Source organism: Lampetra fluviatilis, chromosome 49 (genome assembly GCF_964198595.1).
Source record: "Lampetra fluviatilis chromosome 49, kcLamFluv1.1, whole genome shotgun sequence".
Taxonomy (NCBI): domain Eukaryota; kingdom Metazoa; phylum Chordata; class Hyperoartia; order Petromyzontiformes; family Petromyzontidae; genus Lampetra; species Lampetra fluviatilis.
The window spans coordinates 898,511-916,382 of NC_136323.1; the positions used below are offsets into that span (position 1 = coordinate 898,511).

General features: G+C 54.0%; 1 protein-coding gene across 1 annotated transcript; it reads left to right on the top strand.

Moving 5' to 3' along the window:
- The first annotated feature begins 4,221 nt into the window (after window positions 1–4,221).
- MYMK (myomaker, myoblast fusion factor) lies at window positions 4,222–17,337 on the top strand. Its single transcript, XM_078877771.1, is given in 11 exon segments — window positions 4,222–4,239; window positions 6,813–6,927; window positions 7,685–7,758; window positions 7,760–7,812; window positions 7,860–7,899; window positions 7,901–7,939; window positions 10,663–10,797; window positions 11,378–11,492; window positions 13,392–13,540; window positions 14,276–14,392; window positions 17,185–17,337. Coding segments are annotated over 11 exon segments (1,008 nt in total).
- Window positions 17,338–17,872: the final 535 nt, after the last annotated feature.

Genomic DNA, 17,872 nt, shown 5'->3' on the forward strand with positions numbered 1-17,872 from the left:
ACCACCTTCACCACCTCCACCAAACCAGAGACGCACATCTCGGACTTTAATGTGGACATATTGAACAGAGCAAATGAACAAACTTCCCCAAGCACAAATGATTATCACGCAAATAATTCCTTTCGCATTCTGTGAAGCCGGGCTTTTGGGATTTAAAATAAATGTGTGCATATATTTTAAAAATTAAATCACCCTGTGTGTATATTGTATTATAGTATCATCAGAATGTGTATCGTAGGTACGGGTCAATGCAAGACATGGCTTGCGGATGACTTATAACGTAGATTTGCGGCAGGAATAACTGTAACTAACTTAAAAAAATGTACATCCAACAAATTCCTTATTTTAAAAGCTCCATCGAAACGGGAGGGCCCATTTTCATTCCCGCTTCAGCCAAGGACCGTTGTTCGCGTATAATAATAATTAGAAGTGTTTTCCTAACTCGCAGCATATTCCACATATTTCCTTCACAGTTTCCGCATTCTGCTTCACGGAGCTGCGGGGCATGAAATGTTGTTGATGCTTCGTGGTCAGAGCAAATGTTTGTTTTGTGGTTGTTGCTCCCCCCCCCGCTCCTCTCTCTCAAGTCATTTGAAAGTGAAAATGCTGCTCTGAAATGCTTCAGCAAGCCCACGCATGGCCCGCGAACACATCCTGCTGCTCCTGCTGCTGCTGCTGCTGTGCGATCCATAGCTCCCTGCCTCTAATACCCCCCACCCACCCACCCCCATCACCCCCCCCCCCGCACCAGTCTTGAGAACGTGGACATTCCGTGGCCACGTGGCTGGGTGAGGCGAGTCACTCTCGTGGTGTCTTCATCACCAAGTAGTGGCGGGTGGCCACGTGGCTGGCGCACCGCTACGCGCGCACCAACCCGGCGACCCGAGGTCGATCGCCACTGAAACCGGGTCCTGGGCCTCCCCCTAGATTGACTCAGCCTCAAGCGAGTGCCTGATGCGGTGTAGTAGACGTAAGCGCCGGGGGAGACAAATGCGGTCAGGCGTGGTGCTAGCCACCCGGCCAGTCCCTTGCATGCCATGCCGGCCTTAATAGGTGCTCGCTAACAGCACTTCCCCACAACAGCGTTGTGTCGGGCTACACAGGGCACGTCTGTCATGGGGGCTCGGTAGGTCCCGGCCCAACGGAGGCACAAAGCAAACATTGTTGTTGAGGGTCCATCCCTCGCTTTGTATCAACTTCTAGCAAGAGCTGTGGGGGAAACAAATCTTTATAGCTCATCGGAGTCCTCCAGGATAAATAAATATTCAGATTCTGAAGATGACAGAGGACAGAGAGTTATCGCGGACATACGGATGTTCTCAGTTGAAAATTCATCGGTTGAGGCATTAGTGGAAGGTGCCTTACAAATAAATGTAAATTATTATTGTTGTTGTCTCCATATATTGTCAGTGTCAAGAGGCACTGCTGCGGAGGCTGTAGTGGCTGCATGTTGCGAAGACGGAGCGCCCCCAACAGCGTTAAATGCCCGAGACCGTGAGCGTCACGGCGATGTGGATGAGGGCGAGAGGAGCCGCGATCTCTAAAAGCCTCCTCGGTGCGAGTGCGCCAAGAGACACATCGAATATTGTGGCCCTCCACCTGACCGATTGACGCACCCCCTGAGCTGACAACGCAGTCACTACGTCACTGGTACACAGTCACTACGTCACTGACAACACAGTCACTGCACCACTGACAACGCAGTCACTGCGTCACTGGTACGCAGTGAATGTAAATAGCAGCAAGTTTCTAGAGACGCTTCTGGGCCATTTCCGTGGGGGTCTCTCATCGCGCGCCAGCAACGAGCGGCCCCAAGCCGCACGGTGACGCCGGGTCGGCCTTTGGCGCCGCGGTTGAGGGGCAGTGAGGGGGGGTGAGGGGCGGGGGGTGAGGGGCGGGGGGGTGAGGGGCAGTGAGGGGTGGTGAGGGGGGGTGAGGGGCGGGGGTGGGTTGAGGAGGGGGGTGAGGGGTGGTGAGGAGGGGTGGTGAGGAGGGGCGGTGAGCGTTCACTTGATCGAACGCAGGAGCAGCAGCGGCGGCGTCGGTCAGCAGCAACAGCAGTCTCGGATGTCGCTCGGGGCTTCGCTGAGAAGAAGCAGAGCACCTGGTGCACGTGACCCTGTGACGTCAGAGCGCGTGGTGCACGTGACCGGTGACATCAGAGCGCGTCGGGCACGTGACCCTGTGACATCAGAGCGTGTGGTGCACGTGACCCTGTGACATCAGAGCGTGTGGGGCACGTGACCCTGTGACATCAGAGCGTGTGGTGCACGTGATCCTGTGACGTCAGAGCGTGTGGGGCACGTGATCCTGTGACATCAGAGCGCGTCGGGCACGTGACCCTGTGACATCAGAGCGTGTGGTGCACGTGGCCCTGTGACATCAGAGCGTGTGGGGCACGTGACCCTGTGACGTCAGAGCGTGTGGTGCACGTGGCCCTGTGACATCAGAGCGTGTGGTGCACGTGGCCCTGTGACATCAGAGCGTGTGGGGCACGTGACCCTGTGACATCAGAGCGTGTGGTGCACGTGGCCCTGTGACATCAGAGCGTGTGGGTAACGTGACCCTGTGACGTCGGAGCGTGTGGGGCACGTGGCCCGTGACGCGGGTGGCGTGCGTCTGTCCTGTGTCGGTGGAGTGGCGGTTAACTTGCTGCGCTTACGAACGAAGATGGTGGGCACCGCATGGCGCGCTTCCAGATGCGCTCCTCTGCTGCCGTCTGGAACGTTCTTCCAATATAGGGAAGCCCCTGGAGCAGTGCGCTCTTAAATCAACTAGATTTAAAACTCATTTTTTTAGAGCTGCTATTTGTGTGAATATCTCAACTGATCCTGGGCCTCCCCTAGGTCGACTCAGCCTCAACTGAGTACCTAACGCGGTGTGTAAACATTGCCACTAGAGGAGACAAAGGCGATCGGGCGTGGCGCTGGCCACCCACCCACCCCCTGGTGCGCCACAGTGCCGGATCGCTAACAAGACTTGGCCTGACAGTCTAAACCAAAAATACACTTATTTTTTATTTACCAGGTGAGGCCCACTGAGCTATGTAGATCTTTTTCACACGCGACCTGGCCACATATGATAGCTCAACCAAGTGGCTTATCACGTGGATAGCTATCGGTCGAGACGAATGAGTGCCAGCCAAAAAAGGGAACACACCTGAGAGAGTAAGTCTCCTGCGGAGATGGAGCGATGAAATCAGCTCGGATGCGGAAGCTGAACAGGTTGTTGAGTCGTGAGAGCGTGAGACGTGGCGATAGCTGAAGGGAGGCCTTCATCCACCAGCGGACAGATCATGGTTGATGTTGATGTTGATCTGGGATCAGAGTTCTGCGATGCAAAGGCACGTGGTGCGCGTGCGGTCGTGAGTTTTTTTTTGCCGATGTCTCCGCTGGGCAAACATTGCCAATGAGAGGCATTTCAGCCATTTCAACAACACGTCAATCTGAGTTTAAGAACAAAAGTTAAATATCCTCCATCCCATCTCACTCTGCTCCCCGCCCCATGCTCCCCCCCCCCCACGCACTCTCCTACCTCTCATCTCACTCCCCTCTACACACTCCCCTACCTCTCCCTCTCATCTCACTTTACTCCCCTCCACGCACTCTCCTGCCTCTCCCCTCTCATCTCACTCTACCCCCTCCACGCACTCTCCTACCTCTCCCCTCTCATCTCACTCCCCTCCAAGCACTCTCCTACCTATCCCTTCTCATCTCACTCTACTCCCCTCCACGCACTCTCCTACCTCTCCCCTCTCATCTCACTCTACTCCCCTCCACGCACTCTCCTACCTCTCCCCTCTCATCTCACTCCCCTCCAAGCACTCTCCTACCTATCCCTTCTCATCTCACTCCACTCCCCTCCATGCACTCTCCTACCTCTCCCCTCTCATCTCACTCTCCTCCCCTCCACGCACTCTCCTGCCTCTCCCCTCTCATCTTACTCCACTCTCCTCCACTCACTCTGCTACCTCTCCCCTCTCATCTCACTCCACTCCACGCACTCTCCTACCTCTCCCCTCTCATCTCACTTTACTCCCCTCCACGCACGCTCCTACCTCTCCCCTCTCATCTCACTCTACTCCTGTTGAATCTCAGTGGGCTTCCTTTCCACTGCGCTATACAACGGGTGAGTTGTTAGGATCAGAGGAGTTCAGAATCTGAATTGGAATGTTTGTTTCTACTGTGGGAATCCGATGAGCTGTGAAGCTCTTTTTCACAGATGTCTGACGAGGGACAGGTAATTGCCACGTGTCACTTCACCCCCATCCATAGGACGGGCTGCCCTCTAACAAGGGTAACGGTGCAGCCCTGAAATGTCGTGCTGACGCCACTGCTGGCAAAAGGGGCCTCTGCTCGGGGAAGTTCAATATAGTTACTCTGGACGGGAGTTTGGCCTACTCTTCCACACTGTAGTATTCAAGAAGTTTAAGACCCTGACCGGGCCCCGGTGTTGTGGGGAGAGCCGAGCAGCTGACGCGGCGAGGCGCGCTGGAAGATTCCGCCCAGCGTGAGCGGGGCCCGCGAGGAGGCCCTCGACAGCTGCTGCTGCTGCTGCCAGGGCGCCCAGGCCCCCCCCCCCCACCTCGCGTGGAGGCCGAGGGGGGGGAGCAGCTGCCAGCCCTCGTCTGTCGGTCTGCAGCAACGGGGCAGGCGAGGGGGACCCCCCCCCGCTCCCTCGTGGTGCCAGCTCCGGGCGAGAGTGGTCAATCTCTACCCACCCACCTACTCATCCCTACCCACCCACCTACCCATCCCTACCCACCCACCTACCCATCCCTACCCACCCACCTACCCACTCATCCCTACCCACCCACCTACCCATCCCTACCCACCCACCCACCCACCTACCCATCCCTACCCACCCACCCACCCACCTACCTATCCCTACCCACCCACCTACCCATCCCTACCCACCCACCCACCCACCTACCCATCCCTACCCACCCACCCACCCACCTACCTATCCCTACCCACCCACCTACCCATCCCTACCCACCCACCCACCCACCTACCCATCCCTACCCACCCACCCACCCACCTACCTATCCCTACCCACCCACCTACCCATCCCTACCCACCCACCCACCCACCTACCCATCCCTACCCACCCACCCACCCACCTACCTATCCCTACCCACCCACCTACCCATCCCTACCCACCTACCCATCGAGGCCAGGTGATAGAGCTGGAGGAAGAGATTCATTTATCGTTGTTTGTTGTACAAATTGAAGTTGAATAGCAGCCATATCCTGTTCAAATGAGCATGGAGGCATTTATTGAGGCTCATCTCACGTGTGCAGCCCTGATCAGCCAGTGAGGGAAACTCCACATTACTATGACGGGGGGGGGGGGACGAATCTGTCCATAATCACCGATGACTTCCCCACAAAGTAGTACTCGTTTTATTGACCCCCAGAAGCCGGGATAATTGGCTGAGTCAACCCCCACCCCCAACCAGGATGCGAACCCTGAACCCTTCGCCATCGCGAGTCGCTCGCCGCTGAGCCTCCTCGCCGGTTTTACGATTACGCAACACCAATAACAACAACAACAACAATAACAACAACAACAACAACAACACCAATAACAACAACAACAACAACACCAACACCAATAACAACAACAACAACACCAATAACAACAACAACACCAATAACAACAACAACAACACCAACACCAATAACAACAACAACAACAACACCAACACCAATAACAACAACAACAACACCAACACCAATAACAACAACAACAACACCAACACCAATAACAACAACAACAACACCAACACCAATAACAACAACAACAACAACACCAACAACAACAACACCAATAACAACAACAACAACACCAACACCAATAACAACAACAACACCAACACCAATAACAACAACACCAACACCAATAACAACAACAACAACACCAACACCAATAACAACAACAACAACAACACCAACACCAATAACAACAACAACAACAACACCAACAACAACAACACCAACACCAATAACAACAACAACAACAACACCAACACCAATAACAACAACAACAACACCAACAACAACAACACCAACACCAATAACAACAACAACAACACCAACACCAATAACAACAACAACAACACCAACACCAATAACAACAACAACAACACCAACACCAATAACAACAACAACAACACCAACACCAATAACAACAACAACACCAATAACAACAACAACAACAACAACACCAATAACAACAACAACAACACCAACACCAATAACAACAACAACAACAACACCAATAACAACAACAACAACACCAACAACAACAACACCAACACCAATAACAACAACAACAACAACAACACCAATAACAACAACAACAACACCAACACCAATAACAACAACAACAACACCAACACCAATAACAACAACAACAACACCAATAACAACAACAACACCAACACCAATAACAACAACAACACCAATAACAACAACAACAACACCAACACCAATAACAACAACAACAACACCAACACCAATAACAACAACAACACCAATAACAACAACAACAACAACACCAACACCAACACCAATAACAACAACAACAACACCAACACCAATAACAACAACAACAATAATGAATGAATGATGAAACAACATTCATGATTTGCTGATACTCTCCGACGGTTCGGCTTGGGTCAGGGCATGTCAACGTGGCAGCGCCTGCGACGTTGACCGCGAGGTGAGTTGGAGCGAGGGCGGAGACCCCCCCGCTCCCTCTCCACTCCCCCCCCGCCCCCCCCCCTCCCGTGACCCGTGTGGACCAAGCGAGGCGACTCGAGACGCGAGCGAGCGGCAGCTGAGAGCGCTCCTCGTGAGCGCTGCCGCGAGAGGCTCGCGGCGTTTGGCGCAGCGGCGGCTTCCTCGCCGGCGGCGGCGGCGAGTGAAGATCCACTGCTGGGTGAAGGCCGCCTGCTCCTCCTCCCCCCTCCTCCCTCCTCCTCCTTCCTCTTCTCTCCTTCCTCTTCTGTCCCTCCTCCTCCACTTCCTCCCTCCTCCTCGCCACTCGTGGGAGGCTGCTGTGGATCTGCGTCCCTGCGCTGTGAACTCTGGAAGCCCAAGTTTGATTCGCGTGCCGATTGATTTCTGACCCTTCCCCAGGCTTCTCCCTCACCACCCAGCCCCGGCGACCAGAGTGGTGAAGTATGGTCAAACAATTATCACCCAGCGGCGGTGAGTGACGAAAAATTGAAACTGCCCGCGCTCATGTATCCGTTGTGAACATCCGCGGAATACCAACTGCATTGAGTCTGAACGAGAGTTGCACTTCTCGAACGCGTGTGGTGTCCCTAGTTGACTCCATGGCTCCCGTCATAGGAACGTGGAATCTTCACCACCGTCTCAGGGTCACCAGTAGAGTTACGCACAGCATGGAGAACTGCAGTTGCATCGGTTGGAAGTCCGATTAGCACGGTTGGCTACGTACGGTGCGAAAGAAGTTCTACGTAGTGTGTGCAGTGCAGTGTATACACGACAGCGTGGGTTGGCCAGCATAACGCCCGGCCGCCTTTGTCCCCCGAGCGACGATGTTTACCACACACCGCACCAGGTACTCGTTTGAGGCTGAGTCGACCTAGGGAAGAACTGGTTCAAGTAATCTTCCCCCGGCATTGTGATGGCCCGGGTCGGTTGACTGCCCCCCCACGCACACAGTCGAGTTTGGGGGGGGGGCTGTCACAGGCGGGGTGGGTGCATAGGCAGCTGTCCCACGAACAACAGCTGCCACGGCCCGGCCACCTGTCACACAACACGCCCCATCACCACCACCACCATCACCACCATCACCATTCACCACCACCATCACCACCATCACCATTCACCACCACCATCACCGCCACACTCGCCCATCGCCATTCACTACCACGCAGTCTCCGGGCACGTGGTTCCTCACCAAGGTAAGACTCTTTTCGATTTAAAGCTTTCGTGACTGCAGGGATTCATCTTCTTGGTTCTTTCGGTAAAGTCACGTAGAAGGGAAATAATAAAATAATAAAAATAAAACATAATAAAATACAATTCTCACGACGTTTCGGCCACAACGCAAGCAGCCGTCCTCAGGTGAAGAACAGGTCTGTCGGAAAGACAGCGTCTGAAACGTCGACTTTACCGAAAGAACCAAGAATAAGGTAAGACTCCTATCAAAGTGATTTTACAACAATTTGTTTTTCTCTAAAAACTGTACTGTAATGCCGCTTGAACACGTAGCCTTTCGCGACTAATGTTATTCATGACGTAGGATTGTGGGTATCAATGTGTCGTAACCCTCCACCACCCAACACCTAGTCTGGCAAATGGCCCGGAGATGCTGGGCGATGTGATGACCGGCGAAACGTCACGGTACTCAACTTGTCAACGTCGTGGATTCACTCTCCAACACACCGGTGGGACCTGGACTTAAAGCTTTCGTGACTGCAGGAAGTCATATTCTTTGGGTATTTCGGTAAAACCACGTAGACTGAAAAAATAACCAAAAATATCGACGTTTCGATCGCAACACGAGCGGTCGAAACGTCGATATTTTTGGTTATTTTTTCTGTCTACGTGGCTCTACCGAAAGACCCAAAGACTATGAACAGCGGAGGGATTGAAGTAGCACACTCATTGACGCGCTTCGTGGCAAAACCTTGCTGGCTGCGTCGGGTGGTGGAGGGTCACGACTCAACATGTATACTTACAGCGATCTAACCCAAACAACGTTATTACGAACTGTAATGCCTCTCTCCTTTGCATATTTGTCTCTCGCGATGTGCAACACAGAACCCGACTTGGGTATTCGTGTTTGAACATCACCCGTGGGCCACACGGCCTCTTGGGAGCAAATTTTATCGCGATCATTGGGTTCGACACATTCGGTGTTGACATTCTGGGCCTCGTGATCAGTCGAGTGATGGTTTGCAACGAACCCAATGCTGGCAAACTGCCCGATGTTTGTAGAACCGAGGGGTTTGTGTGAAACGTGGAGACGCAAATATGTCAAGAATGCATTATTTTTTTAGATCGTGTTTCAACATTCACCAACACCACGAGCAGGCTCAGTGTTTCTGATTCAGCACTGAGCGGACTGAAGCTACAACTTGGGGCGTGCAGTCGCGAGGCAGGGCTCGGAACACGACACAGACGCAAAGTTATCGAGCGACGAAGCTTTGTGCCGTAATAAGCCGCTCGACTGTGAGCTACGTGATTATAAAGGACGCGAATGCGATCCGGGAGAGAGTTGGCGTCTGAGCGCTCCCACTGAGGGTGATAACGGCAACGTCTGTACGGGCGTTTCGAGTATTTGGCTGATAAACATGTCCACGTGATTAGCCACTTCGTTGCGCGATCGTTTGTGGCCAGGTCGCTTATGAAAGAAAATATCAATATAGCTCAGTGGGCCTTACTTGGCGAAACAAAAAACAAGTTTATAGTTTTACAGATTGCAACCGTGACAGCACAGAGCGAATACAGCCGACACCAATCACCGCGAATTCTTCCCCACAGCAGAGAAATACTCACTGTGGGCAGCCGCCTCTTGTTCCAGAGCACGAATGTATGTTTAGTATAGTGGTGGAGGGTAGTGTATAGTGTAGTATATGCAGTGTGGTGTATGGTGGAGTGTATGGTCGTGTATAGTGTTGAATATATGATTAATTTCTTTCGCACCGTACGTAGCCTACTGTTGCTAATCGGAAGTGCGGGGGAAAGACACGAAACTAAACACAAAAAGCAGTTCCAAAGAAATTAGTTTTCAATTTAGTATAGTGGTGTAGGGTATAGTATTATAGCGTATAGTAGTGTAGTGTATAGTGTAGTGTATTGTAGTGTATATTGTAGTGTATAGTGTAGTATGTCTGTATGTTGAACTTCTTTCGCTCCGTACATAGCCAACCGTGCTAATCGGACTTCCAACCGATTCAACTGCAGATCTCCACGCCGCGCGTAACTCTACTGGTGGCCCTGAGGCGGTGGTGGAAATTCCACTTTCCTATGGCGGGAGCCACGGGGTCAAATAGGAACACCACGCGCATTCTTTAACAACTCTCGTTCGTAGCCAACCGTGATCACGGGAGGTGGCGTGGTGTGTGTGGACAGCCGGTCCCACCCTCACCACTGCCCTCCCACGTGTGACTTGTCCCCAAAGAATCTCCGTGGGTCTCCGTGGGCTGACTCGACGGTCCGTGGTTGGTGTTGTACGGCCGCAGTAGCGCGGCCGTGGCCTGCGTCTTTAGAAATGTTCCCTTCGCGCAGGCGATGTGCGCATCGGTCCGTCGATGTTGCGATGCCGTGGATGATTCCACCAGCGGCGTCTTCCGAGGTTTGCACGAGGAAAGTGACAATAGCTCAACGCGTTCACCAACAGCACTGGCCTAAAGAGGAAAACAGCTGTTACGAGAGACAACCTTTTGTGAAACAGCCGTCGGTCTATCTGCTACGGAGAAGGGGCATTGCCTGTGACGTCGCCTCTCCTCTCTCTATCTTCGTTTTAGGAGGGTACAGTTTTAGAAATACATAAAAAAAACACAAAACGGTCCATTGATGAATATTTTCGTCGCTAATTTGAGTGAGCGAACTGAAACACGGGGGCGACAAGGCAGACGACACTTGAGGACGCGTCGTGTGGTCCGCGTGGCACGGCCAGATGGGCTCCATCCTGGTCAAGATGTTTCTGCCCACGATCAGCGGCCTCGCGTTCCTGCCCACCGTCAGCATCGCCGCCAAGCGCCGCTTCCACATCGAGGCCATGGTCTACTTCTTCACCATGTTCTTCATCACGGTGCGGGCCACCTACACACCCACCTACCCACCCACCTACACACCCACCTACCCATCCACCTACCCACCCACCTACCCACCCACCTCCCCACCCACCTACCCATCCACCTACCCACCCACCTACCCACCCACCTCCCCACGCACCTACCCACCTACCTATCTACCCATCCACCTACCCACCCACGTACACACCCATCCACCCACCCACCTACCCGCCTACCTGGCAGTGGCAGGGTCCAGAGTATAGTGTATAGTGTAGTGTGTGTAGTGTGTGTAGTGTGTGCAGTGTATAGTGTAATGTGTGTAGAGTGTAGTGTGTATAATGTAGTGTGTGTAGTGTATAGTGCAGTGTGTGTAGAGTGCATAGAATAGTGTGTGTAAAGTGTAGTGTGTGTAGAGTGTAGTGTATAATGTAGTGTATAGTGTAGTGTGTGTATAGTGTAGTGTAAAGTGTAGTGTGTGTAGAGTGTAGTGTATAGTGTAGTGTAGTATACGGTGCTAGTCGGCTGTGCGGGGGGAGGGGGGGGGGACAACAAACTAAACACAGCGTTTGCCCTGCTGTGCCCCCCCCCCCCCCCCAGTGCTACCACGTCTGCGACGGCCTGGGCTTCCTCTCCATATGCATCATGCGCTCCGAGTTGCTCGAGTACTTCAGCGTGTACGGCATCGCGCTCTCCATCTGGGTCACGCTCATCGGTGGGCTCCCCCGCCCCTCCCGGCTCCCCCCCTCCCTGCCCCCTCGGCTCCCCCCCCTACCCGGCCCCCACCGCCTTCTCGCCCTCTCTCAGCGAACGAGACCCACACTAAAACTTAACAATGTTTATTTTCACCAGGTAAGGCCCACTGAGCCGTACAGCTCTCTTAGTTCCAGAAGCGACCTGGCCATTACAAATGATGGCTCAACAAAGTGTGCTTGTTGTCAGTATCGTGCAGACATTTATGGTTGCAGCCAAAGACTCTAAACGCGTGGTGATGTTGTTTCGAAATGTGGACGGAAAAACCGGAGGACCCGGAGAAAAATTCCACGCGACCACGGGGAGAGAGAGAGACGCAAACTCCAAATATACAGCAGCAGGCGTCAGGGTCGGTATCGAACCCACGACCTCCTGTATACCAGGGGAGGTAGTTAACATCTCCTAGCCACCCCTCAACTGGTCCTGAGCCTCTCCTCCATCGCCTCGGCCTCAAGAATGAGCGCCTGGGCGCGGTGTGGCGACGTGACCACTGGGGTGACGAGGGCGCCACGGTGGCGAAGAGATGTTTACTACCTCGCCTGGGACACAGGAGGTCGTGGGTTCGATCCGGACCCCGACGCCTGCTGCTGTGTATTTGAAGTCTGCGTGTCTCTCTCCCCGTGGTCGCGTGGATTTTCTCCCTCCAGATTCAGCGTCAACGTCAACGTCACGCGTTTCGAGTCTTTGGCTGCTGCACGTTGCCGCGTGCTAAGCCCACCTCGTGGCGCGATCGTTCGTGGCCAGGTCGCTTCTAAAAAAATAGCCACATAGCTCGCTGCGCCTTACCTGGTAACATTAAAATAGTTTCTAGTTTAATCGTTTTCAAGGTGCTACTCACCCAGCACCATCGCATGCCGTGCCGGCCTTCACAGGTGCTCGCTAAAGGCACTTGCCCCAAACACATTGTCCGAGGCTACACGGGGGATCTTTGTCTTTGCTATGATGCCTATGAACCCGGCAACCTGAATTTGAACCCTCGGCTACGGACGACTTCAGACCGGGTTCTGGCCTTCCCCTAAGTCGACTCGGCCCCAAATGAGTTACCTGACGTGGTGAGAAAGCAGGTGCCACGTGGGGTGCTGATGTAACTAGAATGTAAACCCTCTGCATTGGCACAAGTTGTACGATCGTGACAATGATGATGCTGATGCTGAGATCGGGGATGGTGATGACGCCATTACTAGGATGAACCTGCTTATGCGGCTCCTGTTGTTGCTGCTGCTAGAAATGATGATAATAATGATGCTGCTGATTATAATTGACAATGATGTTGTTGCTGATAATGACGATAATGATTGTGATGACGATGGACAAAAATGCTGCTGCTGATGATGATGTTGCTGATGATGATGATGTTGATGCTGATGATGACGTTGATAACAATGGCAAATGCTGCAGCTGATGCTGACATGATGCAGCTGATGATGATAGTCACTACAGTACTGCTATTGATCATGATGATGGCCGTATTGATCATGATGATGATGACAATCCAGCTGCTAACAGTGACCGGACAGTGCTGCTGATGATGATGATGATGCTGACAATGTTGCTCATGATGATGATGATGATAATGATGTTACTGATGATGATGATGATGTTGCTGATGATGATGATAATGATGATGTTGCTGATGATAATGATGTTGCTGCTGATTATGATGATAATGATGCTGCTGCTGCTGATGATGCTGCTGCTGCTGATGATGATAATGATGATGTTGCTGCTGATGATTATGATGATAATGTTGCTGCTGCTGCTGATGTTGCTGCTGCTGATGATGATGATGATGATGCTGCTGCTGATGATGATGCTGCTGCTGATGCTGCTGCTGCTGCTGATGACGGTGGGCACGCGCCAGCCCTAGGAGAATTCGAGGAGCCGCAGCGGCTCGCCGTGGTGATGGCGGGCGTGCTGGGCATCGCCGTGCGCGTCAGTGAGGACAGCTGGGGCACGGGCGTCTACGCGGGGCCCGTCGTGGCCGCGCTGCTGCTGCTGGCACTCAAACACGTGAGGAGGCCCGCGGGGAGCACGGGCCCAGCCAGCCGTGGCCCACCCGGGGTGGGGCTGGGTGGGCAGGGCTGCCACCCTTGTTTGTCTCAAGGGGTCTGAGAACGACGAATTCTAGAAAATCCGCTGCGTTCCGAGAGGGCCTCGCTCCACCATGGGCAGGTCAGCAGCTCGCCCCGCCGCCTGCTGAGGGTGCGGCTGCCAAGTCCTAAAGCCGTGGAGCGCACACACGAAGCGCTGGCTGGGTGGGTGTGAGTGGGTGGGTGAGTTAGTGTGGGTGGGTGAGTTAGTGTGGGTGAGTGGGTTAGTGTGGGTGGGTGAGTTAGTGTGGGTGGGTGAGTTAGTGTGGGTGGGTGGGTGAGTTAGTGTGAGTGGGTGGATGAGTTAGTGAGTGTGTCGGTGTGTGGATGAGTGGGAGCGTGTGTGGGTAGATGGGTGAGTGGGTGAGTTAGTGGGTGAGTGTGTGAGTGAGTGAGTGGGTGAGTGGTGAGTGTGTGAGTGCGTGCTGTGCCACGAACCTGGCGAATCGAAGTTATCTGAACCGGGCCTCCCCTAGGTCGACTCGGCCTCAAATAAGTACCCTGATGCGGCCGGTCGTGGTGCTGGCCACCCTCCCCCTCGTGCGCCGTGCCGGCCTTCATAGGCGTTCGCGAACAGCTCTTGCCCCTCCACTCTGACAAGGCTACGCGCAGGGGTAGGTGGGGACATCTCTTGCCTTTGTCTTGTCTCCATCAGACGAGGAAGATGATCGAGCTGAGGGCGTTCCTCCCTTCCCGCAAGGTCTACACGCACCACCTGGGCCCGGGGATCTGCTTCCTCGTGCTCGCCTTCACTCTGCGCTTCTATTTCCAGGTGCGCGACAACATTTACACTCTGAGTACGACGTTTCGCCAGTAATTTAAGCTCTGTGGACCTATATCGGGATGCTTGCCCAACATGATCGCCACCATTACCATTATTGACATGGCATAATGCTCACGATATTCGGGACTTAATTGCTCACCTGACATTTTCTGGAACGCACAAAGCATCATCATCACGTGCACTCCTCTGGTCGTCATCCTCACAGCAGCAGCAGCAGCGGCGGCAGCTCTTGGCACAGAGGCGGTGGGCACCGCATCGCGCGGCGCTTTCAGACAAGCTTCCGTGGCCGTCTGGAATGCTCTTCCCTTCCGATATTATGAGGCCACTGGAGCCGTGCACTTTTAAATAATCTAAATTGAAAACTAATTTCGTTGGAACAGCTCTTTGTGTTTAGTTTATTGTCCTTCCCCCGCACCTCCGATTAGCACGGTTGGCTAAGTACGGTGCAAAAGAAGTTCAACGTATGTACATACTCGACTGGCTTGGAGTGGGAATTTTCAATCAGCATGAGGCTCTATCGGCAGAGTACAATGTGATGCTGTCTATAATAATCGTACATGATTGTACCCTCTATTGCTACAAGCAACATGAGGATAGAACAAGGTCAGATAGGTGTGCCGTGCCCAATCGTGCCCAGCGCAATGTTCCACACTTTTCTGACAGAACTCAATTACAGTACTATGTTGCCAGAAATAGCATCATCAGCGGCATCAGCAGCATTATCACCAACAACAACAACCGCCATTCGCCACTAAGTGTCGGTGACGTCACCACGACGCTTGTGCCAGGCCATGTGCACCTTGAGGCCACGTGAAGGGTCGAACGCCCGCTGGCAGGAGGTCACGGGACAGACCCAGGTGCCACGGGTCGACTGACTGAGATGACTGGCTGATGCACCACCTGTGCCCCCTACTGTGCCAACTTGCTGTGCTTTAGCCACCCGGCGCTCCGCTCGTCGTTGTGAGCGTCGCTCCTCTGCCCCCCGCTGTTGCTCCACATCATCTTGTACCACATCACTCCATCTCTTCTGTAGGCCGTGCCGCGCCCGTTTAGCCCCCTCTATGCGGCCAAAGAAAATATGTTTAGGCATGCGGTGGCTGGGCATGCGGGCTACATGACCCAGCCAACGCAGCCTTGCCTGCGGGAAGAGCTCACCGATAGGACTTGGCATTATGACGGCCACTACCATCATGATCGTCATCATCAGCATCAGCAGGATAATCATTACCAGCAGCAACAACATCATTACCGCCACATTATCAGCAGCAGAGGCAGCACGTGGATCAACATTAGCTGCAACAGCAGCAGAATTATCACCACCACTACCATCATGATTATATTATTGTTATCATCATCATCATCATCATAAAAATCATGATCATAATTATCAGCAGCATCAACACCATTATCAATCAACCCCCATTGCCAACATCATCATCATCATTTTTTCAGGGGTGGGTAAAATGAGAACTGCACACCACCGTTGATTGGCAGGTCGCCTGCGTGCTGGGTAGAGTGGTGTGCACTTCCACTTACTATTTATTTAAATGTGTTTTTATTTTACCAGGTAAAGCCGACTGAGCTGCAGTTTAAGCTGCAATTGGCCACAAATGATAGCTCAACCAAGTGGCTTATCAGGTGGAAATGTATAGCAGCCAAATACACGAAACGCGCGACGTTGATTCTAAATGTGAAGGGAAAAACCGGGAGGACCGGGAGAACAATCCACGCGACCACGGGGAGAGAGAGAAAGACACAAACTACAACGATACAGCAGCAGGCGTCGTCAGGGTCGGAGTTCATCCGAGACACCGATCATCGTGGAAGAGTAGGCCAAAAGCAACCCCTGTTGGAGCGAACTCTTGGGCTGCGTGGTAGCGGAGCCCCCCCCCCGTCCCCTTCCCGTCAACCGGCAGCCAACAGCCGTTGCCTGGTCCGCGCCTTTACCTTTCAGTAATCGCCAGCGACGCTTTATTGTTACAGCTCACGCCATCAACTCGGTGCCGGCAACCAAATTGCGGCAGCGTCGGCGGCGTCGTTGTTGGTTCAGGTTGAGAGCGCCGCGCAATAATTAGGCGATCTGCGAAATCCGAAACAGGTGCCCTGCCCCACCGCCGCTCCGAGCGGGAGGCCGACCGCAAGGCGCCCTCCCACTCGGCAGCGCTCGCGCGCCCCATCGACAGCGACGATGACGACGACGACGAAGACGACGATGACGAAGCGCCCGAGACGGCACGCGCGGAGCTCCACACGCGATGCGGAGGACTCCCCCCCACCGACCCCCACCCACTCCCCTCCACCGACCCCCCCACCGACCCCCCCACCCACCCGGGCGGGCAGGCGGGCGGAGGAGGGGGAACGATCGAGCAATTACGGAGGGGCTCGCGAGCGGCGGCAGCGTTGCGTCGTTAATTACGCCGGTGGAGGGGGGGGCTGTTGGGGGTGGGGGGGGGCTGTTGGGGGGGGGGGGCGTGTTGTGTCTGGCGCCGCGGGCTGAGCGGGTAGAGGTGAAACGAGGGCTCCGTAGACTCCTCACGCAGAGACCAGTAGACTCACACAGAGACCCGTAGACTCACATAGAGACCCGTAGACTCACGCAGAGACCCGTAGACTCACACAGAGACCCGTGGACTCACGCAGAGACCCATAGACTCACACAGAGACCCGTAGACTCACACAGAGACCCGTAGACTCCTCACACCGAGACCCGTAGACTCACACAGGGTGGGTGCGTGCGTGCGTGGGTGCGTGCGTGCGTGGGTGCGTGCGTGCGTGTGCAGGAGTGGGACTACCCGTACGTGCACAGCTTCTTCCACTGCTGCCTGTCTGCGGCGTGCGTCATCTTGCTGCCGCGCAGCAGCAGCAGCAGCGTCGCGCAGGGGAACCAGCAGCCGGACAAGTTGAGCTGCTACACGCTGTGCTGCTGCGTGTGACGGGGCCGCGCGCGCGTGCCGCCGCCCTCGCTGGGGAGCAGTGGCGTAGCGGTTACTCACAAACTAGATTGTAAACTTCTTTTTAGATCAGGCAAAGCTCTCCGTGCAGCTCTTTTGTCGGTGAGCGACCTGGCTATCGCCGATGATAGCTCAACGACGTGGGCTTATCACCGTGTTGGACATTTATAGCGGACAAACACTCTCCGAACACCTGATGTTGATTCTAAATGTGGAGTAAAAAAAACCGGAGGACCCGGAGATAAAATCCACGCGGTCACGGGGAGAGAGACACGCAGACTCCACATATACAGCAGGCGTCAAGGTCGGGATCGAACCCGCGACCTCCTGCACACCAGGCGAGGTAGTTAACATCTCCTAGTCACCGTGATGATGAGAGACACGCAGACTCCACATACACAGCAGGCGTCAGGGTCGGGATCGAACCCACGCCTCTTGCGCACCAGGCGAGGTAGTTAACATCTCCAAGCCACCGCGTGACCCGAGTTCGATTTCCGCCAACACCGGTGACGAATAT